Genomic DNA, 27,959 nt, shown 5'->3' on the forward strand with positions numbered 1-27,959 from the left:
GGCCAGGCACCGCGTATTTCACTCTCTGCAGCTGCTTTTCGCACCGGTACCCAGCGCTTCCCAGTATGCCACGCCTGCCAAGCGCCCCAGCATCCAGCGCGCGACACTGAGTCCATAATCCGGCATGGCACTGGGCACTGGGTACTGTGTTTTGCAATATGGTATGTGGCACAAAATTTCGACCGAAATTGTAGGTCCCACGTAGTTATGAGCGGAATTGCGGCCCATTATAAAGTTTGAACTCAGGTATGTAGAACTTGTTGTGTGAGACGCCACATTATTTAATTTGCTTGAACAAAGAAGCGAGTTTCACAAGGCCTTAGTACGCAACCTAACTTGTGAACACATATATGCCAGAATTTATTTGCACCTGAGATAACAAATCATTTCATCTCACTAAAAAAGCGTTCAAATTGTGTGTCAGAATTGATATTGCTTTAAAATGCCTGCAGATAAAGTCAGCCAGCAGATTACTCAGTGCCGACAAAATTCTCAATATAGTTTTGTGCACAAAGAAAGGATTGACCAACGACTGCGGTTTAAGCATGTCTTCTGCTCTTAATAAATGTACCCAGCGGCACTGAAATTTATTTCACTACCTACGCTGGAGGGCTGCTATTACAAAGAACACATTAGGCGACTGAAGGTAGCTCAGGAAATCATTTTTCTCTAAGCCTTCCAATATAGCGCCGTTGTGAATCCCTTTCTCTTGCGTATTTCTTATGCCCATGACAGCACCATAAATCTGTCCAAATTGTAGTAATTTTGTTCCGACTCTATGGCGTCGCCACATTCGTGAAATTCGTCCTTAGCCGCTACTCCCCATCCGGCCAATACACTCCTCATTATTGTCCGGGGAGATTGTCACACATCTCGCCCCCTGCTTTTGCGCGACAGGTAGTCCGTCTCTCATCTGAGTGCGAAACTGACATGAAGGAATCCGAAGTATCTATAGCCTAGGAACTACGTCGACCGGAGTTCCCCAATGTCGCGAAAAATAGAAAATTGGGGAGTAGGTGCACACGAGTGACCACTGGTACAGTTTTGCGAGACACCAGGGGGGATGGGGGTGGAGTAGGGCGCTACTAACGTGCACTAATGCGGGGGGGCGGGGGGTGTATCGTTACTGTGTTGCGGCCATTCTTCTTTCCATGGGCGTCACTGGCCCAAAAATTTTCCAGCGCAGTTGTTTTTAATGTCCATCCTTGAGAAATTGCAAATGACATAACCGCGTCAATGTCAGGACAGAGTGAAGCCCAAACTTGACCCGAGCCCCCAGCTCCTTGGCCGGAGCCCTGCCCGCGTCACAACTAGCTCACCCAGCGCGAGGCATGCCCGCGTGCCTGGCCCAGCCCAGAATTTTGGGTTAGCACCGATGCAGTGCAGTGCTCTAATTTCTTCTAAAAAAACATGATTTCGATGCTACTAATCTTCAATTTTGCAACTGTAGTCTGCCGCAAAGTGAATAATGAAGTGTAAATTACTAAATATTTTAACCAGTGACGTGGACATCACCATTTTTTATACTGCCAGTTCCCGCCTCTTCCACAAATGCACATGGAGAGACGGAGCAATCGTGTCACAAATGATTCTATAAAACTTTTTCGAAGAAACAGAGAGAAAATGGCATAGTATATGGGCTTGCGCGCACGCTGGATGTTCTGTGCATGTTTTGGAAAGAAACATACAAAATACAAAGCACAGCGTCGACAACTAATAGGAAGCAATGCTTACTAATTTGAAGGGGTTTATAAGATTTGGTTTTGAGGGTGGTGTAGTACTTCTGAGACCGAAACGAATTCTATAGTGCCCCAGTAGCTTCCTTCATATGAGCAACGACTTCCGCGCTCTACTCTTCAATTTCTGGGTGAATTTCTTTATAAAAGTTGGGATTCCGACGTAGCTTGTCTTTCGTTCCGTAAATTATGATGTCACATAAAAGCTTTTACATGTTCTCAATGCTTCTATTGCGAGCATATATTGCAACGAGTTTTGTTTACGACGAGCAAACATAATCTCACTATTCGCCAGTATAAATGCTCAGAATCTGCCGAATTTGACAAGTGGTGGTCAGGCGGAGCAATTACCAGCTGTGTCTCCAAGCGGGTATTTGTTATTTCTTCGCCTGAAGGCCTAGCAACACCCATCCTCACTACTCTCGTCTCAGTTTAGTACATGACAGCTCTCTGCTGCATGCGAAAGATGCTTCGGCTGCAAATTGAATGTGTACGGCACACTGGGCAATTGTATTGAGTGAGTGAGTTAGAACTTTATTTAGGTCTTGAGGGGAAATCAATCCGGCGGCTCCACCCAGGTCAGGGCCGGTAGACAGAGTCCTTCGGCGACGGCCCGGGCCCTCTGGACAGCCTTGAGCTGAGCGATGAGCTCTGTGCTTCTGAGCGCTGAGTCCCAGGAAGACTGGTTGGGAAAGTCCGTGCTCGCGTTGGCAGGGCACAGCCAGAGCATGTGTTCGAAGTTGTATTCGTGGCCGCAGTGTCGGCATTTAGGAGGAAGGTCAGGATTGATCCTGCTTAGTGTTATTGGTGTGATGTATGTCCTAGTCTGCAACTGTCTGTGTATGACGGCCTGTGCTTTTTTGAGCTTTGGGTGAGGAGCAGGAAAAATTCTTCGTGATAACCTATGATTTGAAGTGATTTCGTGGTATGATACGAGCGGGTCTTTGTTGTCTAGGTCCCTCCAGGCTGGGTTGAAGTCAAAGTGCGGACCGCAGACGCGGAATGTGAGCTCTTGCGCCAGTTGGTGCGCCCGCTCGTTCGGATTGCAGTCAGGAGGTCCGGAAACGTTGCCCATGTATTGACAATCACGAAACGTGCAGCAGCGCGTCCCTTAGCGTGACTTCTTCTTCCCCGGCATATGAAATTCACAGTAATTAATTGGCAGTGCTTGCGTAACACCGGTAGCAATAGAAATATGTTGTCATCGGAAACGCACGGATGACTCCGATGTCATTGTGTCCCAGAATAAGATTCTAAAGAAATGCAGTTTCAACGGAAGCTGTATGTGCGGACATTGGAGGCGCGGAAAGGAAGGAAAGAAATGAAACATTAGGAATAAAGCGAAACAAAAAAAAAATATTCGCCGCGTTCCCTGTCTCAGCCGCTCCATTTCGCCCTGTCGTCTTTTCTCTCGCGCCGTACACCAAACGATGGAAATGAAATGGAGAGAGAGGAGCCGCGGGGCGCTTCCGGCGAGATCGATTGAACAACTCGGGCAAAAGCCGTCGGTGCGAGCCAGTCGCCCGGCGGGTCTCGCGCCGGACAGTTCTCCGAGTCTCGCGCAGACCGCACGGTGCCTTTAAGACCGCTGAAGTCCAGCGAAAGTCTTGTCAGTCGGCGTGCCCATCTTTGAGGTCCCGGGATTGGCCGACTAAGCGGACTTGTTCGTGTGAGCGCCCCCCCCCGGAGACCGCGCTTCGCTCGCCACGTGAGTTGAACGGGAAACCAACAGGTGTCCGTGCCGGACGTGAGCCTCAAGCGCCAGCAAGGACCTCTTTCGTGTTGCTTCCCCCGTTGACGATCGTGAGTTTGGTGTTTTGCGTCGGTGTTCCCTATAGCTGTCCCACCCAAGAATGCCTCGCGCGTTAGCGATTTGCTGGAGGAAATTGAACTGCGTATAAGACATGTCAAGTCTTTCAGCGTCAGTGTGAAGCAGTATAGAAGTTTCTTCCGTGAGAACAGGCCATTCGGTTGTGTGAGAAGTGCATTTCTTCCGCATCTTTTGAGGATACACCGCTGACACACTTGTCCCCGGATTGATTGACCTCGGTGTTGTACGAAAAGTGTAAAGTACAAACAATTTCATCTAGGGAAGAAGCAGGAGCGTGATTCTAATGGTCACTTTGAACGTCTTATGCTGTCATAAAAAGCTTACGACGATTCCTAAGGACATAATATTGAAGAATTTAGTGACGGTACAAGGGCTCATGGCACACTGCATCAATGAAGCCAAGTAAATGCGGGACCTGAAGTTACGTACGTGCAACGATCGATGTCGGGCTGCCTATTATTTTGCACACATCAGCTCAATTACTTCGCATTCAGCCACGGACCGCTTTTGTGCTCGGTAGCAGCGTGCTCAGTAGCAGTAGCTTCTTTTATTTCTTTGTTCTGAGTGAACACTTCAGTTGAGCCCACGTGAAAGTTAAGGGGTTCGGTACGTGCGGGAGTTAATTTTTTCCCCACAGTAAACCTTAGCCTGTCTCCACTGCGAAAGAAAAGATCATTTTTGATAAGTTCTCACGCTTTGATTTGCGTATTGTGCTGTTTTGACCACTATATTTGTTAAATGAAATGCTCTGTTTTACATGTTTTTACACAGGCAGCACATTCTATGGTGTAACCTGCTATTGGTCATTGTGCATTCGTAAAAAGGAATTTTAATTGTTTCATAACTGTCAATCTTTTCTGTGCATATTTTTATGGTTTAAGTTTTCAGTGGTTTTTTGTCTTTCACGGTGTACGTGAAAGCATCTAGGTTTCGCGCTGGCGTTCAAACATTTCGAGAGCTCATTTCTCGCTACTTTCTATACTGTACGCGAATATTGAACGAAAAAGAAAACTATTCGAATATATTAGAGCACACACTCCACTGAAATCTTCTACAGTTGCATCTTAGCTGACCGCATAAGCTTATGACACAAGAAAATCAAAGAAGAAAAAAAAAAGCATGAGCGCTTAGATCACAAGTAGCAAACCCTTTCACTAGGTCAGTGATTTAACTCCGCGATCAAGATACACAAAGATGCAACTGTTGGATTTTTTGTTCATTTTACGCGCTGTAAAAAGTTAAGCCACCGTCGCAGACGTCTGCATAGGCAAACAGCCTAAGCTAAGGTCCCGCAAGTTTAACAGTGAATATTTCTCAATTGGTTTTGTTTTGAATAAGGCTGGGGCACTTTTGCAGTATTAGAATCGCACGTGATGAGCTGCGCCAATTGATCATGGTGATACTAAGAAGTGCTTAATAGTAAGCACCCGCTGGCGCCCATAGAACGCGGGAAGTTCAAAAGAAAACAGAAAAGGCTAAGTGGGACAACATCGATGGCAATTGCGACGCTCGTAGCATTCATTACATTAATAGCCGGCAATAAGGGTACCCGAGTGTAAGAGAAAAAAAATGAAAGTGGTAGGAAATGATAAGCGGAACAAGGCAGAGAGGTTCGTGAAATCACAGCTAATAACGCGCTGCGTGAGAAAAGTGTATACCTCGTAATTCATATTTCGCCACCGCACTGTCGAAATGGACGCTCCGTGGGGACATTTAACGATGCGAGTTCCCGCGGTGCCCCTGCTGGACCCAGAAAGTGTCGACTTTCTCTCGAGACTCGTGAACAGCTCTTGGGCCAACGTGGACAAGTCGAACTTGACGGACGCATTGCTGGAGTCACTGAACCAGTCCTCGGCGGCGTCGACCACGCGCGCGACTGTCGTCGACGTGCGCAGCGAGCGCCAGTGGGTGCTGCCGTGGTGGACACAGCTGGTGTACGCCTGCCTGTTCGGGTTCATGGTCGCCACGGCAGTGGTGGGCAACGCCGCGGTGATCTGGATCGTGCTTGCACACCGGACCATGCGCACCGTCACCAACTATTTCCTCCTCAACCTCTCCGCAGCCGACACCATGACGGCCACGTTCAACGCCGTCTTCAACCTGGTCTACATGCTCGAGAGCCACTGGGCCTTCGGCGAAGGGTACTGCGTATTCAGCAACTTCGTGGCCAACTTGACCGTATCGTCTTCGGCCTTCACCATGGCAGCTATGAGCATCGACAGGTGAGCATACCGATTACCAAAGATGTTCTTGCTTTAGCAATTAGCGTACTCGTTAGGGTGCACGGAACGACAGAAAGCTGAGCTAGTTGGTAAGGATTCATTATGCCATAAGGTAAGGCGTGCAGACAGGAAACAAGAGAAGAGAAGTGGACAACACGAACGCTCACTCAGGGTGCACAATAGTGCGTGCTGCTCGATGGACGAGAAAAAGGCGAGCCATGCTACTCTTTTTCTCGTCCGCAGTTTTTATTACGGAACGTTCTGTTTTCAGCACTTTCGCCGGGAAAATATTCCACCAACTTGCCTCGATTTGTGTCATGTTGGTACTCGTCGGTGACATTTGGCGGAAACCTCTTTCACAATAAACGAAGCTTTTCTGTTAAGGAAAGAATACGACTTATCATGTGCACCTGATTTTTTACGCACAGCCACGCGTACAACATTTAATAACTTCCAGAAAAGTTTCACGTCGTTGCCCTCATCAAATACTTATTCCGCTCTTCATTTGTAGAAAACCAAGCAATGAACGTGGTATATATACTGGTGTATATATCTACATCGCCTTTTTAAAAGTATTTCTGTAGCAGAGTTTTCTAAGGAATTGCTTCCAATCAAGGACCGAATCAAGGTCAGTAAACGGAGTAAGATTTCTTTCATTTTGCGCCATGCATATAAATCAGCCTACAGTTACAATGACGCTCTTTTTCATCTATTTTTTTTACTGAATAGTTCCTTCTTCGAAGAGCAATCATTGCAGAAAGTCAACTCTTGTCCCTTCCATGCACTGAAAGCATCAGGTGCTCCTTATCCTTCTTCGCAACCCCGTTATCAATCAATCCATCAATCAATCAATCAATCATAAACTTATTCTATCTATTTCACAAACACACAGAGAAGCGGAGAATAAAAGCCACCACTCCACTAACTCCACCAACCCACCACTCCATTTCAATGTTCAGTATTTATCATGCGCGCAGTACTATACCTCAATGTTGTAACAGCATTGCTCGCTCGATTTTTTTCCCGACAAATGGCAACAAGGAAGAATGCAAAATAAAAGTACTATATTATTGCGATAGCAATTATATCGACACCCCAGGTGCATTTTTGCCGTCAGCGTCACCGTTGCCGTGATGTTCCGCACAATGTCCAAGCGCGACAACACCGTCGCCACGCGTCGTATTCTGTATGTACGAGAGAAAGCACGCGATGGAAGGTGACGACCGCGGCTGAATCTCGCGCGCGATAGGAAGGAAAGCGGGGAGGTAGTGCGGGAGGAAAGAGGGGGGGGGGGATTGGCTTTGATTCCACTAACAAGTACCTACTTTGCGCGGTCGCGCGCGCCATATCTTGAAAGGGATCTGCAGACGGCTGATACCTTCTTGCACGCTGTAGTGCACGCTGCATTGAAGCAATATCGCTTCAATGAACGGCCTTGCATTGAAGCGATATACTACGCGAAGTTCACTTCGCTCGCGGCTGCTGCCGCGCTTGCTCACACCAGCGTTTTGACAGCGAATGTCCGCGCTCATCGAGGGTGTTGTGTTTATGGTTGCTTGTGGCGCGCTGACACCGTGAATGCTTGTTAATTCAGTCAGTATGTTATAGTACGTTCTAGGGCCGATGAATCTACTATCTTTACTTCGTATAGCTTTCTTTTAATTTACCATCGCAATCGATGCTTCGCCTTTCGGGCGAAACTGAGGCTTTTTTGGAAATTAACTAGAAAGTGTTTTAGTTTAGTTTAAATGAACGCAAGGAAAGAAATGGACAGAAATTAAAACAACTGGTATTATCTTGGAACTTGAGCTTTCGAAGTTTTTATTCTATGTTCAACACTTTGGTATATGAATACAGGACTTGCAAAGTTCTCAACTATAAGCAATTTTATTACAAAGGCGTTACTGTCTATGCAAATTACGCCTACTGGGGCGCTTTATCCACATTGGTGGACACAAGTTCCGCGAACTGCAAGTATCAGCATGTACTAATGAGCAATTTTTAGTTTGCTTTTAAATTTCGCCATCAGCGTTCTGTCCCTGTAAAGCACCGGGGGCGGCGCTGTGGCGTCGGAGCGTTGCTAACAGAAGCTCTATAAAAAACACGTTGAATACGAATAAAGGATCATTCTGCTTGGTACCACGTGCTTGTTCAAGCTCCCCTTTCTATGTTGCGTTCGACAAGTACGCCTTCTCGGAAGCCTTCGACTGGGCGGCGCACGAACCGTACGTAGGCTCGGACACATGTTTCGGGCCGCGATGAAATAACTGATAACGAGGATGGGACAGCCGCAGCAGCATCTCGGCACGACTGCTCGTGAAGCATGGCGTAAAACACTGGCAACGCGGACCTGCTCAGAAGCAAGAAGCAGGCGAAGGACGTAGTGGTCGCCGGAAGAGATAAGTGAACTGCTTCTTCATAATGGCTACGTCTCATGCCTCAAGTCGTTTGGGAAGCATGTCGGAATTCGAAGGCGGACAACATAAAGTCATACTTCGAAAGGTTCGAATATCTTATCGACATCTATGAAGTACCGGCAGTGAAAAAGTTGAAGATGTTCCTTTATGTGATGGGCCGTTAAACGTGCGAGGAGCTTAAGAAAATTCTGGTTCCCGACAAACCCATCGACAGAACGTTCGACCAAGTGCGGGAGCTCTTAGAAGAACACTTTAGCCCAGAATACTCAGTTATCGCTGAACGCTGCAACTTTAATAGGCGAGGTCAGCAAGAAGGCGAAAGCGTGAGACTTCGTGACAGAGCTCAAGCATTTGGCAAGGAATCGCGAGTTTAAAGCGTTCCTAAATGATCCCCTCAGAGATCGTTTTGTAACAGGCTTACGTGACCAAGTGAACCAAAGGGTTCTTTTTGCGACGGAACGCTTAACGTTTGAAGGCACATGTAAAATTGCATTCGAGAAAGAGCCGATGGAGCGACAAACTAAACAGATGCTCATTGAAGAGGCTAGGCGCACTGTAGTTAGAACGGTGCGTGGAAGCGTGAAAGGAAAATACCGTGTGTCTGGCGCTGACAAAGACTGTTCAGCAAAGAAAAGGGGCGTTTGTGATGATTGCAATAGGACTGCACATTTGCAAGTGATGTGTCAAGTGAAGTGCTCTGTATACGCTCACAGGATTGCCAGCGAGCTACTCTGGAGAAATGCAATATTTTTTTATGTGCAAAGGCGAGCTTTCAATTGCACAAGACTGTCTGACCTGGGGTCATCGAGCCATTGTGCCCAATAGTTTGCAACGGGATGTTCTGGCACTACTGCACGATGGACACCCCTGTATAACACGGATGAAGATGCTAACTCGATCGTATGCTTGGCGGCTTTCCATTGACAAAGGAGTCGAAAACACAGTACGTAATTGTCACATTTGTGTTCCAGCCAAAATTATCGGTGGCTTTCCTTTGACAAACGAGTCGAAAACACAGTACGGAAGTGTCACATTTGTCAAAGTGTCCTTCCAGGCAAAACTACCGGTCCATTATAACCCTGGCGTTATCCTAAAGGCGTTTGGCGACGTGTTCATGTTGACTACGCTACGAAAGATGGCTCTAATTGGCTACTGCAGGTCTACTCAAAGTGGATCGAGGTGTTTTGCATGCCTGCAACAACTAGTGCAATAACGATGCAGTGCTTGAACACTCTCTTCGCAGCCTATGGCTACCCCGAGAAATTAGTCACAGATAACGGCCCGCAGTTTACCTCGGACGACTTTCAAGATTTCCCGCTACAATGGGGAATTAGGCATGCGAGGACCCCTCAATACCACGCCTCATCCAACAGAGCTGCAGAGAAGCTCGTGAGAACAGCGAAGACAACGCTTGTGAAGCAAGTACTCACTGACAACGCCGCGGGGTAAACCGTACTATGCAAGAGCGTCACTGTCATTTCTCGCTACCCTACCGAAACACACCGAATTCGGTAAGAGCAAGGACGCCAGCTGAAGTCTTCTCCAAGTGTTCGCCTCGTGTAAAATTTTCTCTTCTTATGCCAAGCATTGCGGATAACATGTTGAATCATCAGAGAAAAGCTACTAAGCAACGCAATCAGCAAAGAAGGTCAGCCGAGTACTTCTGAGTTAGCGACAAAGTGGATGTCAAGACTCTGAAAGGTGACGTGGAGTCTTGGCAGCATGGAATCATCGAACATGTTTTCAGCCCAGCTACATATCTTGTCAGAATAGGAGAGCATGTATGATTCACCTATGTTGACCACTTTCGACAACGATGGACTGTTGCGTCTGGTTCGCATCGTGCTCAACCGCAAGGCACAGAAGCTCCTGAGCACCTAAGGAACTCATACCACAAGACCTCGGACATCGAACCGTCGTCGAAAGAAACCAAGGCAACTTCAAGCAGTGGCCTTCATTCAGTGGGCGCGCACTCCGAAGCACGGAACCATCAGGGTGAAGCGTCGCCGCTCACGGTTGGACAACGCGGAGGGGACCCTGTCTCATCGTCAGCAGTGCACAGTCCTGACGAGGTCGACGTGGAAGAAGGTGAACCGGACCCAAGAATAAGCAAAGGAACAGTTTCCACCTCAGCTAATGACCTAGACAAAGCACCACCGCTACGCAGAAGCAACCGTACTCGAAGACCTCCCGACAGATATCGGCCAGCAGACGTCAAGAAAAGGTCTTACTAACAAACCTTTGCGAAGGAGGGAATAGTGTTCTGTCCCAATAATGTGCCGGGGCACGTAGTTGTGGCGTCACAGCGTTCATAATGCGAGCTCTATAAGAAGCGCATTCAACGCGAATAAAGGATCATTCTTCTTGTCACCACGCATATGTTTCGGACTTCCCTGTCTCTATTGCGTTCGACACGAACGCCTTCTCGGACATCTCCGTCTTTGTGGCGAACGAACCATACGCCTGCTCGGACGCATGTCTCGGCCGCGATGGAATAAAGTACATGTTCATATAAGAAACTTAGAGGCAAGCTCATTTAAAGTAACCTGTTTAAAGTGAAACAATTATTTTTGTATTCCCTTGGCGAATAATTATAAGATCTCACTGCAAGCACACTTATTTTTACAGTCATTCAGCTTCCCTTTAAATACGGCTGATCAGACGATGCGTGAAGTTATACTAGCAATTTTACGTGGTTATACCGACTGCGTTCAAATGGCCAACTGATTGCTGAGTAGGTGATGGCCAGATTAGGCGACCTTTACAAGGCCCGAATCTGTTAAGCCCAAATATATTATGTTAGCTTGTTAACCTCCATGTCCTTTTACTATCCGGTTTATCTCTCCCTCTCTCTACAGGCAAGCGTACTCGACGGCAATGCCATTTTCTGTGGTACTTCAAAAGCGTTTTTGGTTTGAAATATCCATTATCATATTCGACGCTCATTAGATGATAATATCGTACTTAGAGGAGGGAGCCGCAACCGAATACGCGCCCCGCTTCCCCCCCCCCCCCCTTTCCACCCTTGTGAACCATATAATATCGTATGACATGCCAGTCTAGAAGACGCGCAGAGCTAGTTAGGACAAGTTCATGAATATTTATAAGTTTCGCTGAACCGATGTTCTTGTAGGAGTTAACAGAATGCCCGAAAAATCAGTTGTGGCAAGTCGCCCAATTCTACTCCTTGAGCTGGGCAATACCGTAAAAGGAGGAAGTTATTTGTACAAGAAACAAAAATCTATATTCAATTGAATACCAAACATCTTCTAATGAACGTTTAAATTAGTCACTTTATGACACGTATTGCAATTTACGGATTGTAGCAGGTGAGTGCGTAAAGCATATCTACTTGAAACAAATGCTGAGCATGACACCAGTTTCGACATATTCATTCCCAAAATGTGCGAGCAAATATATTGGCTGTCCAGTTATCTTTTTAGCTTTAATCCGTAAATATGCGTTCTCTTAAAAAGGTAAGCGAAACGACAATGCATCTCTACCACAATTTAGGCGGCGTTGAAATTAAAACCGGTGTTATAGTTTCCAAATTCGTTCAATGTGGATCAGCCTTGAGAACTGACCGGCTACACTTCCTAAAATTGCAACATATGACCTAGAAACATTACTTAGAAGTTAACTAGCGAACTTTTATTATTGTAGATATATGCATTTTCTTTGCTTACGGTCGTAATGTCTGTCTCTTCGAGAAATCCAACTCTTATAGGTTACACGTGATTTAAAAAAATCTATTAACGTAAAAAAAATATGACCGACCCTTCCCCTACCTGAAAATGGGGGTAGGCGAAGCTTGTCCGGCGTGCACCTGACCTTCGTAGGATGCACGGAACTGATTTTTTTTTTTTTTTTTGCATGACCACAAGGCCACCGGAACTTGGGCGCTGTAACGTAAAGCTATTCAAAACCTTTATATTACAATTCTGCAATCAGTCCTCTGAGACAGGTAAAAAAATTGTGGGGCTGTCCCCCCCCCCCGCCCCCTTTGTTTGGCTCTCACGCGACGTCAGGAATACCGCTAAAACGTCCCATCTAATATGATGTGTGCACACTGGTTATGCATGATTAGACGAAATGAAAGAAAAATAATTATTCATGATTCGAAGCCTTTTTCGCCATAATGGTCTGCCATTGATGAAACGTTTTCGGGCGGCGCCTACTTCGCCTGTCTCTCACGCGACGTCACAAAACCGCGAAAACTCACCACGTCAAAGTGCTGTGTATGCGTTAAAGACGCATTAATATGCCGAACAAAAGTGGATTTTTTTCTGTATGGCCCCGTTCCGAAATGAATAGAAGATGGCTGCCCGCCTATTGCTCTGGTAATATAGCTACTCGGAGCGGCAGGGGAGCATGGATTTATGTTCATGTAATAAACATTTTTCTGGGGTAGTATAACGTTATCGAGCCCTTTCCGCAGGTTGTACAACATCGCTGTGCCAACTCTTCTTTGCTGAGGATCCGATCTGGCGGTATTTTTAACGTTTGCTATCACGCTGCCACGATTTTCTATCAGCCACCGCAAGCTATGTAAGCGAAAGCGGGCAAATAGCCGGCGCCGGCACCACCCTCGTCATCTGCTTATTTACTTTCACTGTGCTGGCTCGGCCCTCTCGAACCCCTCTCCACTTGAGCGTGCTTTCCTCCTGTTTTCTGCCAATTCTATAATAAAATCTGCTCAATGTAGGCAATGCTATTCGCTTTGACTGAAAAAAAGTGACCTCCTATAAACGAGGAGCCCGCTTCACTGAGCTTTTCAAGCAGCGGTGCGAGTTGAGGCCTGATGCTTGCGTCGGTGGTTACGTAAATTTGACGTCAGCAGATTGAAATAACAGATTGAAATAGTCTTAGGTTAAAGGGCCCCTTATTAGGTACTACACGCTTCGCTTGAAAAAGGCGTCGTACATTCAGTTTATTTGTTTACGCGATTTTCGTCCGCGACAGCTCATAAACCGTCTTGGAGGAGCGTTTGCGTTGCTAGCAAAGAGAGAGCGGGGGGTACATAAGGAAGGCAGGGATGTTAACCAGTCAAGATTCCGGTTGGCTACCCTACGCTGGACCGTTGTATTAAAAGTTAGCGAGAGTTTCACTGTGAAAGCGCTGTATATTGAATGTGAATATGCAAATCCAGAATGGTACGTGTTCAAGCGTTATTGCCTAAGGGTGCTTTCACACGCACACACGTTTTCCAAATCACAAAGGAAGAAACTCAGCGCAAGCACTGCAGAAGGAAGCCGTGTCATGTGACTACACATGCTGCGCAGAAGCGCTCGAACCACTTTTAGAACATTTGCATGCATAGTGTGGCGAAAATGGGAACGCCGGGTATGCATAACTTGCAGCTAAACTGCTGGCTCATTCGCAGTCAAATTTCCTGCACGCAGGCGTGGATGATCTTATAATAGCGCGCTTGGCGTCTCACTCACCTCTGTCATTCGGAACACGTCCCCTAGCGCGGTGGCGACAAAAATTGCAGAATTTGCTGGCGCGGCACGGTGGCGTCGTCTGTCATTCCTAGAGCACGACAATGGGATGCGGGCGAAATACGACGCTCGCTTTGTGGCGCCATTAAAGTGCCACAAGACGCCACAGTTCTGCTCACGCAAATTTAACAGTGTCCGCTGTCCGCTTGATATCACTGTTAGGGACGTCTCCTTCTGGTGATGAGCAGCAAGAGTAATTTATATATGGCGCTTCCTTTATGCTCTATATACTTGGTATACTTTCACACAACATTGGGTGTTGTTTTCCATACTCCTAAATCTCAGGTAACATAAAAAATTCGGGCTTAATACTACACACTCGGAACTCGTAAAGGTCGCCTTATCTGTCCAGCACCTACTCAATAATTATTTGGCCCGTTAAGAGGAAGCTTTAGCTCGGGTGCTCCTATCTAAATACATGTAAAAAGAGAATTCGTTTTTCTCGGCAACCACTGCACCAAATTTGACGGGGTTTGCTGCATTTAAAAGAAAAGCTTAAATGCTAGTGACTGTTGGTTTCGAATTTTCGATTTAGGTCGTGAAATTTTTATAAAAATTTGGCAAAAATCGCAAATTTTCAGAAAACGATACTATCAAGTTTACAACTCCGTAACTCAGCAAGAAAAAATGATATCGCAATTCTGTGAATTGTACCTGATAGCACATCTAAAGCGGACAAAATTGATATGTTACACATGAACCTCAAAAAATGGAGTAATGTGTAATTACAACTTTTGCAGAACCTTCGTAAACAACGTAACAAATTCACGTAAGATGTAAACTGACATATCAAATTTGTCCGCTTTGAATGGTCTAATGGATGCCGTTTACAGAATCGCGATATCTGTTTTTTATGCAGAGTTATTAGTTTGTAAACATCGTGCTTCTATTTTTTTCAAACTTATGAATTTTTGAAAATCTTTTTAACAAAATTCTAGCCCTAAATCAAAATTCCGCTTCTAACAGTCACTAGAATTTAACTTTCTCTCTCAAATGCAAGAAATGTCATTATAATCGGTCCAGGGGTTATCTCAGAAAAACGTTTTTGCGTTTTTACATGTATTTGAATAGGCCGCGTCGGAGTTGGGCCCGAGCTAAAGCTTCCTCTTAAGCACAGTCGCTGTGATTCCGTAATATTGCGCATCCTCTAATCAGTCGTATTTTAGGTAAGACTGAGTGGACTTTCTTTGTTGTGTCGTAGGGATCGATCACTTTTAAAAAGAAGTGGGCCTGCAGCGAGCTGTTACAGATATTAGCCCCCTAAATACAAACATCGCTGCTCAACAGGTCATAAAATACCGCAAGGCACTTTAAATGAGCAAGAACAAGTAGCAGCGGCTGAAGGGAACGCCACCATGTGGATAGGAAGCTCTGACTGGCGAAGACAATTGTGACGTCATCGTAAGCATTGCTGAGGCTCCTGATTTGAATGTGACGCTGAGCTTCCTGGGTATAGCATTCAGCGCAATAAAGAATTCGGCGTGTCTTGCGGTGAAACTTGAAGTTTCATTTCGTCTTGAACTTCTCGCTGTTGCGTCTGCACTTAAATCAGTGAACCAAAAAGTTGGCATTCTTCTGTGCAGTTGTTGTAACATTAATAAATGAGCCATTCATACGCAACAGCCTCGTGTTATATTTCAGTTGCGTGTCTTCGCCTCCGTAGATGTAACGGCTCAGGAGCTTGGGCACCAAAGGCGAGCACTGACATTTGTAGTCGTCATTTTTTCGTCTTCTCAGTGGCTTAGTCTTTTTATTTCGAGGTATAGTTTCCTTCATCTCGCTTGCCAACCCTGGGTGCGTCTGGTACATGATTCTCTTTGCTGTGCATGACAAGAGAACGCAGCGTCGTGTTCACACTCGCCATCAACGCCAGCCTTACACGATTAAGATCGGCCGACCATAGCAAAGAAAAATAATTACAGCTGATGGACAATGAGAAATTACGACACGTCAGCAATCGGTTAAGCAACGCAATGAAGAAAAAATGGAGACATACGTGCCCCTTTCCTGTCCGTAATTTATTGTGCCGCTTCGCCAATTGATTAAATACGCGACAATGTGAACGTGCCCAGCAAAAAAAAAAAAAAAAAAATTGGAGGTCGCTTAAGCTTCGCCTTTAAGAGTGGAACGCATAGCATTTAAATATCCCTGAGTGCTCTTCATGCTTCCCGGCAACTGCAGCTTATGTAACCCTAATGTTCACCGGGAAACGCTGGTGGCGAATGCGGTGCACGAAGGCAAGCTTTGTGTGTGCGTCTTTTCTTTTCTTTTCTTTTATGGTACAGGGGCGCGAAATGCGTCCGCTATAAGGCTGTTTCACATGGCGCGATTTTCAGTCAGCGACACAGCGAATTCCGTCGCTCAGCGACCGCCGCGACGTCGTGGGCTCTCCGCGACGAGATTCCAACAAGTTGGTCGCGCCGTCGCTCAGTCGCAGCGATCGGCGCGATGTGGGAGGGGCAATGTGTGTTTCACCGCGCGTTGGTAGCTCTGTGGAGCAATGTCGCGCGTCAGTTCTAGCTATGTTTACGGTGTACCCACCAGCGTTTGCGGCTTAGGAGCTTCATACATTTCTTTTTCTTTCGCTTACACAATTCGTTTGAAAGGAGAAGCTGCACTATCCAGATCGGGAGGACGCCGCTTCAACATAAGGCACGTACCCACTTGATCGCCGCCGTCGTCAACCGCTTCATCCCTACAAACCGCGCCAGCTGCTTATATACATGCACACTCAACAGTAGTTTGTTCTTCTGCAAAAGCAAATACTCATCCAGGAAAAAAAGTTGCGGCTCCCATAGTAACAACGAAACTAGAGTGTACCACACAGAACCATCCCACCGACGCCGCGCAAGCCGCACGGTCATACTTGCGGTGTAGAGCAGCGCCTCACTCACCGTATCTGCAAGCTGTCGTGTCTCAACGCCTTTAAACGTTAAAAATGGTGTACCTATTCTATTATCGAATAAAACTGGGAAAATTCGGACATTTGACTAGTTTCCATGTTGTTTTTGTTTAACGATGTAGGTATGGATACTTTGTGAGCAGGAGGCAGCCCTGCGCATCGCTGCGACGGATATCGCGCTGCCATAATCGCATGTGAAAGCTGTGAGCGAAAATCGCTCTGCGACGTGCGCGGCAGAACGATTTTTTTCGCCCCAATCGCGCCATGTGAAACAGCCTATAGACAGACGCGCGCGGAGAGAAGAGAACGAACTTTGAGAGCAACCGGCGAGCAGCCGAGCGGCGGTGAAACTGAGCCTTTATTGTAAGTGCCTTCCACGCCGAGGAGGCCGGCGCCGCAAACATAAACATCGGCTCGTTGTGCAGACGCTCCCGGCGGCGGCGGTGAAATGGATGCTCTACAGGGCTCCCCCCCCCCCCCCCGTATATGCAAAGGTCGCTGTTGTCGCGCTGATGCCCAGAACACGTGTTCACTCACGGGGCAGGGTACGGATGGGGGAGAATCGGGTGGGGAACGAGTGGGGAGTGCAAGAGAAACGCACAAGTTTGCCATGTACGCGGGTTTCACACGGTCGATTGCCATCACGTTTGCACGGCCGTTCACAGAAACAGTAAAAGTCTTTTCTCCGCGCTGTAGCACTTCGAACGGGCCGTCCTACGGTGCAGTGAGGGCGCGCCGGATGCCTTCGCGGCGCACGAAAGCGTGAGTTGAGGCAGCTAGGTCTTTGCTTACGAAAACGTCGTAAGTGGAGGGCTGTCGAGGTGATGTTGGTCGCAAGCGCTCAAAGACCGACCGAAGTTGCTCAACGTAGGCAGAAGGCGAGAGGTTGGGGACTGCAGGTGGTGCGAAGAATTCACCGGGTACACGTAGTGTCGTCCCGTAGACCATTTCGGCAGCAGTACACCCTAGATCTTCTTTTATCGCCGACCGAATACCTAGTATAACTAGCGGCAGGTCGTTGACCCATGAAGTTCGAGCGTCGCGGGCGATGAGGGCGGCTTTCAACTGGCGGTGAAGCCTTTCCACCACTCCATTTGCTGACGGATGGTACGCAGTTGTGTGGATGTGGCGGATACCGAGGATGCTTGTTAACGCTCCGAAGAGCTCACTTTCAAATTGTCGTCCGCGGTCGGTTGTTACCACGCTGGGGCAGCCGAAACGAGATATCCAACCCGCTACGAAAACTGACGCCACGGTCGGCGCCGTAATATCGTGTACGGGAAACGCTTCAGGCCAGCGCGTGTAGCGGTCAACGCAGGTGAGGATGTATCGTTTACCACGCGATGAAGGCAGCGGACCGACAATGTCGATGTGAACGTGGTCAAAGCGAGAGTCAGGTGGACGGAAGGGTTGAAGTGGTGACTTGGTGTGGCGGGTCGTTTTTGCACGTTGGCAGCGTTGACATTCTCGAGCCCAGCGGCGGACATCACCGTTGATGCCGGGCCACACATAACGAGAGGTGATGAGGCGCTGAGTGGCGCGAACACCAGGATGGCTCGAGTCGTGTAGCTTGCTAAAGGCTTGACGACGGTGCGAGGAAGTCACAAATGGACGGGCACAGCCTGTTGACATGTCGCAGACGACCGCACCGGAGAACGGCAGTGGCACCTCAGCAAATGAGAGAGATGTGGACCCTGCACGCAGGTCGCGCAGCTCGTTGTCAGAATTTTGTGCCTCTGCGATGATCTCGAAATCCACAGCAGCAGCGGAAAACGCGTCGACACGTGACAGGGAATCGGCAGCCGCATTAACGGGTCCTTCGATGTACCGTAGGTCGACCGTGAATTCGGAGATAAAATGCAGGTGCCGAATTTGCGAGGACGTGTGTCTGCTGTGGTTTCCACGGAAAGCGAATGTCAGTGGCTTATGATCCGTCAGTACGTGGAACACGGTACCTTCGAGAAGGTGGCGAAAGTGGCGAATGCCAAGGTAAACAGCCAGGAGTTCGCGGTCGAAAGTGCTGTATCGAGTTTCTGCCGGCTACATCTTCTGCGAAAAGAAACCGAGTGGACACAACGAATTCTGCTGGAATTGTTGCAGAACTGCACCAACGGCACTGGAGGAGGCGTCGGTGATGAGCCGCATGGGCGCGTCAGTTAGGGGATGCACTAGGAGGGTGGCTTGTGCCAGGGCATTCTTGGCTTCTTGGAAGGCAGCGTCTGCTTCGGATGTCCACTCCAAGATCGCAGATGGTGCCTTTGGAGCCTTCAGCATGTCGGTCAGAGGTAGAATGATGCGCGCTATATTAGGCAGGAACCAACGATGGAAGTTCAGAAGCCCGAGAAATTCGCGGAGCTTGCGTAGCGACGTTGGACATGGGAAATCCCGCAGAGCTTGAACCTTCCTGTCCAATGGCTTGATTCCTTCAGGTGTGACAAGGTGTCCAAGAAATTCGACGTTGTCAACACCAAAGACACATTGGGCTGCGTTGATAGTTAAGCCATGTTCCTGCAGTCGCGAAAACAGCAACCGCAGGTGGTCAGCGGGCTGCTCTCGTGAAGAACTTGCCACCAGCAGATCGTCAAGAAAGGCGATGACGAAGTGCAGACCACGTATGACTTCGTTGATGAAGCGTTGGAAAGTTTGGCCTGCATTACGTAACCCGAAAGGCATGCGGACGTACTCGAATAGGCCAAAAGGTGTTGTGATGGCAGTCTTCAGTATGTGTGCTGGTTCCTCAGGAATTTGATGATATGCCTTGACTAGGTCAATCTTGTTAAATATGGTTGTTCCAGCAAGAGTGGTAGCAAAGTCGTGAATGTGCGGGAGCGGGTACCGGTCGGGAGCGGTGCGGGCATTCAATGCACGATAGTCTCCACAAGGGCGCCAATCTCCGGGGCCACGCCTGGGCACCATGTGCAGGGCAGATGACCAGCTGCTTGACGATGGGCGGATTATGCCTAACTGCAGCATGTGATCAAATTCTCTGCGAGCTGTGGCGAGGCGGTCTCCAGCAAGACGTCGTGGCTTGCAGGACGCTGGAGGACCCGTGGTGACGATGTGGTGCGTCACAGTGTGCCGCACCGGAAGTTCCAAATTGCTAGGTTTGGTAAGTTCAGGAAATTCACTGAGGATAGAGGCGAATTCTGATGATGGCGAATGCGGAGCTGGTTGCGTAGAGGCGGACGACGGTGCGAGGATACCTTGCACGGAGAGGCTGGTCGTACAGTCCACAAGTTGACGAGAGCGAAGATTCACGTTCAAACCGAAATGGGTAAGAAAGTCCGCACCTACCACCGAAATATGCGACGCAGGCCCAGGTCAATGGTGAGGGAGCGTTGGCCATATGTTGCGATTGTGGATTTATTTACAGCTTGCAAAGGCGCAGTCCTCGGACAACGGTGTCGGTCCTGGCGAGAGGCAGGAATGACGCTTACCTCTGCACCAGTGTCCACAAGAAAGCGATGGCCTGCGATCCTGTCTGTGATGTGGAATATGCGGCTTCCCGTAGCGGTTGAGTCACGCTCCGCCATTAGTGACTCGCTTCCATGTTTCCTTGCCACAGGCTGTCGACATTTTGCAGCGATGGCGCCGAACCTGGTGTGGTACCAGCAGAAGCCGTCAGAAGTATGTCTTGGGCGAGAACGGGAACGCGAACGTGAGCCACCCCTAGCCAGTGGAGAGCGACGAGGCGTGTCCATCTGCGTTGCTGCCATGGTGTCCATTAGCCTGTCAATTTTCTCCTCGAGGCGAGATTGCCGGGCCTCGAGGTCTGATGTGACAGTGGTCGAGGGCACCGCGGAGCTTGCGCCGGAGTAGTCGTTCACGCGGTCCGCGAGCTCTGCTAGTTTGTCAAGAGGCATATCATCCGCAGCTTCCAAAACCACGACAAGTGTCCGAGGCAAGCGTTGCAGAAACAGCTCGCGCAATAGTGGACTCTCGGAGTCTTGGGTACGGTCGCCGAGTAGCTGTCGCATCCGATGTAATAGCTGCGACGGTCGGCTATCGCCGAGTTCTTCCGCGTTGAGGAGTTGCTGCAAGCGGCTTCTCTCGGACACGGTTTTGCGTGTGAGCACTATGACCTTGAAATGGTCGTAGGGTGCGGCCGGATGTGGGGCTCTCATGACGTCATCGAACTCATCAGCTACCTCGGAGGAAAGTGCTGAGACGACATGCAGGTACATCACACGTTGCGATGTGATGCGCCGCAGATCCAAGAGGGCTTCTACTTGCGTGAACCACACGGCGGGATTCTTCGGCCAAAACGGCGGCAGCCGCAGCTGGGCATTGGAAATGGCGTCCATTGCAACGCTGGGGGCAGGCATGTCGCCTGGCACTGTTGACTGGGGCTGAAGAGCCGGGGCGTCGTTGCTGAACACTGTAGTGTTCATTTCGTCTTCCATTGTGTAAGCTTGCTACGTCCGGGTCACCAAGCTATAGGGGCGCGAAATGCGTCCGCTATAGACAGACGCGCGCAGAGAGAAGAGAACTAACTTTGAGAGCAACCGCGAGCAGCCGAGCGGCGGTTAAACTGAGCCTTTATTGTACGTGCCTTCCACGCCGAGGAGGCCGGCGTCGCAAACATAAACATCCGCTCGTTGTGCAGACGCTCCCGGCGTCGGCGGCGGAATCGGATCCTCTACAGATTGTGTGCAAGGAACCTAGGGGGCCGCGCCGCTCCTGCTAAGACAGACCTCAAACGAAAGCTGGAAAATGCTATCGCGTTAAAAGGGATTTGTGTTTAAGCTTCCGCGTAACAGAATTATGTTTTCTGTCTTTTTTTTTTAAATACAAACCGACGCAATCATGTCTGTAGGTTGTGCGTAAGTCGTACTTTGCGATTTTCTAAGTATTTTACCATGACAAATTCAATTAGTTCAGTAATTTCCTTGTGCCACATGGAGCGCCTGCGATGTTTGGTATGCGTGGTTCGAAATTGTTTTCGCCGAAATGATGTCCGCCGCTGGACGCCGCACGCGGGACGCGGGACGCCGGATGCCGACGCCGGATTTTCTGCGACATGGGGCCCTTAACGCTCTCGCCTTAATAACAGCTGGAAAACAGCTACTCCCAGACCTCGTTGGCGCAGCACCACAGCACATCACATATATCGTCATTCACTGCGGGACTAATAACCTTAACTATGACAACGGTGACAACATAGTTAAAGCCGTGAAAGCGCTCATTAACGATTTGCACACCAACAGACCAAACGCAGAAATCACCCTGACAACAGTACTTTCAAGGATTGCAAAAAAAAAAAAAAACACAGGCCACTTACTCAACAATCAGAGACACTCCTAGCTCACGCACTAGGGACACGTAAGCTCAATAATTTTTTTCTAGACATTGGAAACCTACACGAAAACTTCGATGTCATCCACCACGCTGAAATACACCAGGACTCCGACATTCTGCTCGCCCGGGACGGACTACACCCCAATTTTTATGGCGTCAAGGTAATGGATAACAACATCAAGTACACGCTCAGGAATTCTTTTAAATCAACGTAACCAACAACAACAGTAAATCCTGCGTCCCAGTTAGCTTCAACACAGAAGCACACGCCTGAAATTTTCAACACGAGCGCGCACGCACGCTCCACCAAAGCTAGAACCCAAGAGGTATCTACACAGGCGGTTGACGCGGAATCAACACAACCTGAACAGCACCCGCTAATACGGAAGCCCACAACCACCCACGATGCCTTAACGCGAAGAGCTACATATACTAATAAGTAGACCAATACACAGGCAGAGATCGGTGCAGGCCTCGACAAGAAAATTAAGCGTAAAAAGACACCACCTGAAGATGTTTCGCCCCGGAGGTATCCCGAACCCAACAGAAATGACTACCACGCACTACGGATAGCACACGAAACAACAAATTTCGCCCTTTCCTCTAATCCCGCAAACTCGCCGCCAAATAAACAAACTACAGATTTCAGCTAAAAACTTACACTAGCTGCATTAAATAGAGGGAAAGCACAAAAAGTCTCAGAATGAAGGTTCGATGTGCCCTCGGTCCTTTACCCTCCAGGCTGTTATTAAAGTGGAATGCTGTCCTAGAAAATGCAGCGCTTTCTTTAATTGATATTGTGGGCTATCCACAGACGGGATAGCCCACAACCACCAGTGAAACAAGCAATAGAGGGGTGCTGTGCACGTCGTTGACACGCCGACTGACGCACGGCCGTCGACATGTGACTGACAGACGGCGGTGTCCCCGGCCTTGTGCGCAGCACTTCTTTATGCTCAATTCTGCACCCTCGCCGTTAACACACCTTCGGTCGTTGCCGCACGCACCCGCCTTTCCCCCTTACCTTTAGAAGAACCCTACCCATACGCTTTTTCATCGGGCGAGGAGGAAAGGGTGCGCAGTGAGCCTTTCCTCCTCTCTGGCTTGGGCGATCCAGGGCTGCGCTGCTTGAAAGTATTGCTGTCGCGTGCTGCGGAACGATTTCGAGCGGTTTTAGCTCGTACTTCGTGAAATTTACGCAATGTTCGTTCATACAAGGTTGTCGGGGAACCAGTGTGTAGCCTTTGGGTGTATTGGTAACTACAGTATGAGGCAATTATATCTCTTGGGGGCGCAAACACTTGACACGCATTATCAACCGCGGTGTGTGTATGGGCTGTGATTTATATTGCGTATATCGATTTTAATTCAACGAATAGAACCGGCGTATCTGTATTAGCAGCATGAAATTGATACCATGAAATGGTAAATCTGCTGACTATCTGATCGCTTGGCGTAGGGACTAAATATATAAGAGCGCATGCTCGTGTACGGCCAAGCTATGGCAACCAGGAAACATATAAGTGGCAGGCGCCTTCAGTATTTGTGATACACCGGCGTCGTTCTCACGCATTTGAAATCTAGCAGCCTTGAAATCACTACACGTCTACGCTAGCCTCCTGCATCATGAGGCAGATGGCGCTGCTCAACACAGCGATCACTGCGGTTGGTGAACCAGCATGATACATATATAAGCTATGTGCTTCGTCATTGCCTTTTTGCCCTGTAAAGCCATAATATGTGAAAAGGATCGCATGAAAAGAATGCGATGGCTATTTGTGAGGACAAAATTTCCGTAATACGTGTGATTGTGTCGTAGTGAACGGAACGAACACCCTCTTTCTCGAAACAGAAAGAGAAAACGGGGTAATGCCGCAGTAGGACCTCGCATAGTCACGCCGCACAACGTTTATAGATCTATAAACTTTGATGCCGCATGCTTGTACCATGCGCCATAAGAAGGAAGATATCTGTAATCCAGCACCTACCACTGCTTAGGATGCTCGCGCCGTTCGTAAATGGTCGCTTTGCTGGTGAAGTATAATTCACGCTGTAAGGTATGCTGTTATTACTAACCAAAACTATTTTATTCATGAGTGGGAACCTCATCCACCGAACCAAGTAGTCATGCAATGTAATCTGCAGCTAATAGTTTGAATGCTTGTCAAAGTATAACAGCACAGCTCCTATCGTAGCAGAACGGTACCCACGCTGTTACGATCGTCGCGTATGTTTCATCGCTCCTAAACCGCAAATTGGAACTAGGGGATAATACTGCAATAAGGTCACATTAGTGAATGGAACAACCAAAAGTGCACAATTGATCTCCGAGGCTGATTGCAGTCTCAAACATGCGCGCAGACACCGCGCTGCGTGCTCCGTCTGCCTCAACGCCAGCAGAAAGTCCGGTTATGCCGACTTAAACCACTTCAGTACGTCTCACAGAACCGTTTTCCGCGTAGAAGACGCCACGTCGTACTAAATAGACCGCACGAGCGCGAAAACAACGCCAGAAACTACCGCCGAGCCTATACCTGCCATGCAAAGCGAAGCGCTCGCCCAAGCCAGCATGCCGACTGCCCAAAGATGGCGCCACTGCGTAGCAATATGGTGGCGCCCATGAAAAATGGTCTATAGACGACTTTACGGACAGCGCGAGGATACTCGAGAACCAGGAGCAGTGCGTTCGATTCGCCGTTTCCGTTTCCGGTAACCCAGCATGTCCCTCTTGCAGTGGGCTGTTAAATTTGCTCGACCGAAGTTGAGACGTGCCTGTTTCAATGTGTTTTCTTCTTTATGTGTCTGCTGGTTAACAGCAAAATGCCTTTAACCGCGCCTACGGCGTCCGGTCAGCACTTTGTAGTAGTGGGTTGTGGCAACAACCAGCGAAAACGAAAGAATATCGCGGATACCTTGTGCGAAAAACACACTGTGAAGAAGGAGCAATGTGGTTGTGGCATATTTCTGCTGCACCGCTTCCCCGCGAACGTCTACTTGTGTCGTCAGTGGACTTCGCTGATAAACATGAAAGACTTCGTGCCAAACAGAAATTCACGTGTGTGTTCTGCGCATTTCGTTGATGGAAAACGCACGGAGCAAAACCCGTTACCGATGCTGAACTTGGGGTTACCAGCGAAAGGTAAGCAAACACTTGTTCACCGCTACCTTCCCCGTTCTAAAGCACCGCATCTCGTGTAATTGGTGCCTTAGACATTGCATTGGGCCTTTGAGCTCTAGTGAAAAAGCTGCGAAATCCCGTACCGTAGCTCGTAGCTATTTCTGACCCTCGATTTCTGCCGAACCTGACTAGGAAACATGTGCCGCAGTTTCATGCTCGATAGTGGTCCTGTGAAAATGTTACGATTGAGCTAAGCTTCACGCTATCGGTGCGGAGGAGACGATATCGAACTGGTAATTAGACGTTGTCTTTTTACATCTTCGTCGCTTCGCTTCGCTTGTACGTGAGAATTTATCAGCAACTGTTGCTGAATCGAAGCCTGCGTTCTTGGCTGCGATAATAGATTTGTTGCGATGGCCTAGCGGTTAAGGCGTTTGGCTGCCAAGGTCGAAGTCGCGGTGTCGATAGGCAGCCGAAGCGGCCACATTTCTGTGGAGGCTGACCGCAGCAACGCTCCTGTACTAAGATTTGGGTGGGCTAAGAACTTCGGGTTGCAGAATTAATAAGGTCGTCTCTACTGCAGTGCGTTTCATAATTTTGTCAATGGCTTTCGCACATAAAACCCAAGAATTTTTAGCTGCGATAATAAAAAAGGCTTCGTCATATTTCAGGTTTTCTTTGGGCGCAGGCCGCTGAACCGTGACGAAAACACGCCCCCACCAACACAGCGGAAGGCACGTGTACAAATTGTTATCACTGTGTAGCTGATAATGATTTATTTCCGCTCCAGAGAAAAACGAACAAAAAAAATTAAATTATGGGGTTTTACGTGCCGAAACCACTTTCTGATTATGAGGCACGCCGTAGTGGAGGACTCCGGAAATTTTGACCACCTGGGGTTCTTTAACGTGCACCTAAATCTAAGTACACGGGTGTTTTCGCATTTCGCCCCCATCGAAATGCGGCCGCCGTGGCCGGGATTCGATCCCGCGACCCCGTGCTCAGCAGCCCAACACCATAGCCACTGAGCAACCACGGCGGGTAAAAAAAAAATAAAAAAGAAAACGAACAAAGACACACGATATGAAACGTCACGTCAGGTTCTTTCACAGAGTGTAAGGCTTTTCTTTCGTCTAATTTGTCAGAATATGAACATACCAGTGACTGAACTTTGGAAAATAGCCGGTATGTGTCGTTATAAGAGCAATGTAGCAAACTAGTCACAAGAAAGATTTCAGAAGTATGTTGCACACCACAATATGGGAAGATATTTCGTTTGTTAAACAAACTTGTATTTCAGAACAGAAACTTAGCTAGTTGATGTTTTGCCTACAAGTAACTTCACGTACTGGAAATGCCCCAACTAGGTCTTTCCCGGGCTGTGAAGTTTTCATAACTACGTAGGGTAGCGGAAGGTCTGTCAATCCAACAAGCTTAAAGCTATTGATGTGTTTTTACAGGTCACTTATGACGCACAAGTTTCCACATTGACCTCTCTTTTGAACAGTTTGGAAGATGTGAGTAGGCATTCACTGTCTTAACATACTATCACTGAGAATTTGTTCGCACTTTTAATGTGTCCTGCCATACCAGGTTGCAGATAGTGCTGAGACAATTCTAGACAGCTCTTGTGTATTTCAGGAAACAGAAGTAAGTAGTCGTACCTACAGCTTAAGCTGACAGGCGTACCAGACACCATAAAACCATGCCAACTGTTGCTGTGGTTCTCTCAATAGGGGACTTATCACACTGAGCCTGCAGTGTTCGCTCATGCTTTTGAAAGTGAAGTAGTTGTAAGTGCATGCAAACCTTCTGCACCACTTATTGACACAAGCGCTGTTCAATTCTTTAAACATTATCAAAGAGTAAGCAGTTGTGCAAATTCTTCTGCCTTCTTATATTGTCATATTTAAAGATAACTCAAATTCAACAGGCTGGAGCACACATCGATGCCACATCATTCAACAATGTTTTGGGGAATGAAGATGTAAGTGCTCACACAGCCAGTCCAAGCTTCTGAACACGGTGCCTGTTTAAGAAGTACACACATTCACATGGTTTCTCCTTTCATAGGCTTACTGCAGCGAAGATATGTATGACAGCTTTGGCACAGATTATGAATCAGATGTGGGTGGTCAGGGCAATCTAGGCTTTTTCATATGCTGCTTCAAGTGGAACTGAGCTGACCATTTCTTCTGCAGGTTTCCCTTCACATTGGAACTGCACTGGTTACATGTACATTGAATAAGGAACCAGATGTGTGTACAGGCACTCTCCTCTCCACATGGTCATGTCTACTTCCTGTGTGACACTGCAGTGATGATTGCTGCTTTGCTTTGTTTACAGGCTGTCGCTTATGATGTAGCTACTCGAGACAGCAGTTTTGTAGGAAATGAAATTTGTGGGAGCTTAATATCAGATCACAGAATATGATGTAATTATGAACGCAAATTATTTTAGTTTCAGGATGACGTGTTTAAGTTTATCAAAAAACTATCATTTTGTCAGATTCACGTAAGCAAGAGCGAGCACATCATGACAAGCAAAAATACAAAGGTAATGTTTTGAAATGCTAACGTGTTCTACATCATGACATACATTTCCACTTCCTTGTAGGTGATGAAAGATAGCTCCACACACTGGAAGCCACTAGCTCACCATTCATACACCAGCACGAGACTTTCCATGACCATGAGAACTACTTCCTGTCGAACACTGACCAGGGAAGGCATTCTTTTTTACACTGGCGTTTCTGTACCTGTATTTGACAAGCTCGTGTCAGCACTGAAGACTCAAGACAAGACAGTCCGCAAGGTCTTGACCATAGAAGACCAGCTGTTATTGACACTCATGAGGCTTAGACTTGGCCTACTTTGTGGACATCTCGCAAAATAGTTCGAGGTCTCTGTAACTTATGTTTCTAGAATATTTTCG

General features: G+C 47.9%; 1 protein-coding gene across 1 annotated transcript in view; it reads left to right on the forward strand.

Moving 5' to 3' along the window:
• Positions 1-3,277: 3,277 nt before the first annotated feature.
• LOC126516547 (tachykinin-like peptides receptor 86C) overlaps positions 3,278-27,959 on the forward strand; it is a 370,138-nt gene continuing 345,456 nt past the window's right edge. The window contains exon 1 of the mRNA XM_055063916.2: positions 3,278-5,789. Coding sequence (XP_054919891.1) covers positions 5,260-5,789 — 530 coding nt within the window. The 5' untranslated portion in view covers positions 3,278-5,259. The remainder of the gene's footprint in view (positions 5,790-27,959) is intronic.

The sequence above is a fragment of the Dermacentor andersoni genome, chromosome 1 (assembly GCF_023375885.2).
Source record: "Dermacentor andersoni chromosome 1, qqDerAnde1_hic_scaffold, whole genome shotgun sequence".
Taxonomy (NCBI): Eukaryota; Metazoa; Arthropoda; class Arachnida; order Ixodida; family Ixodidae; genus Dermacentor; species Dermacentor andersoni.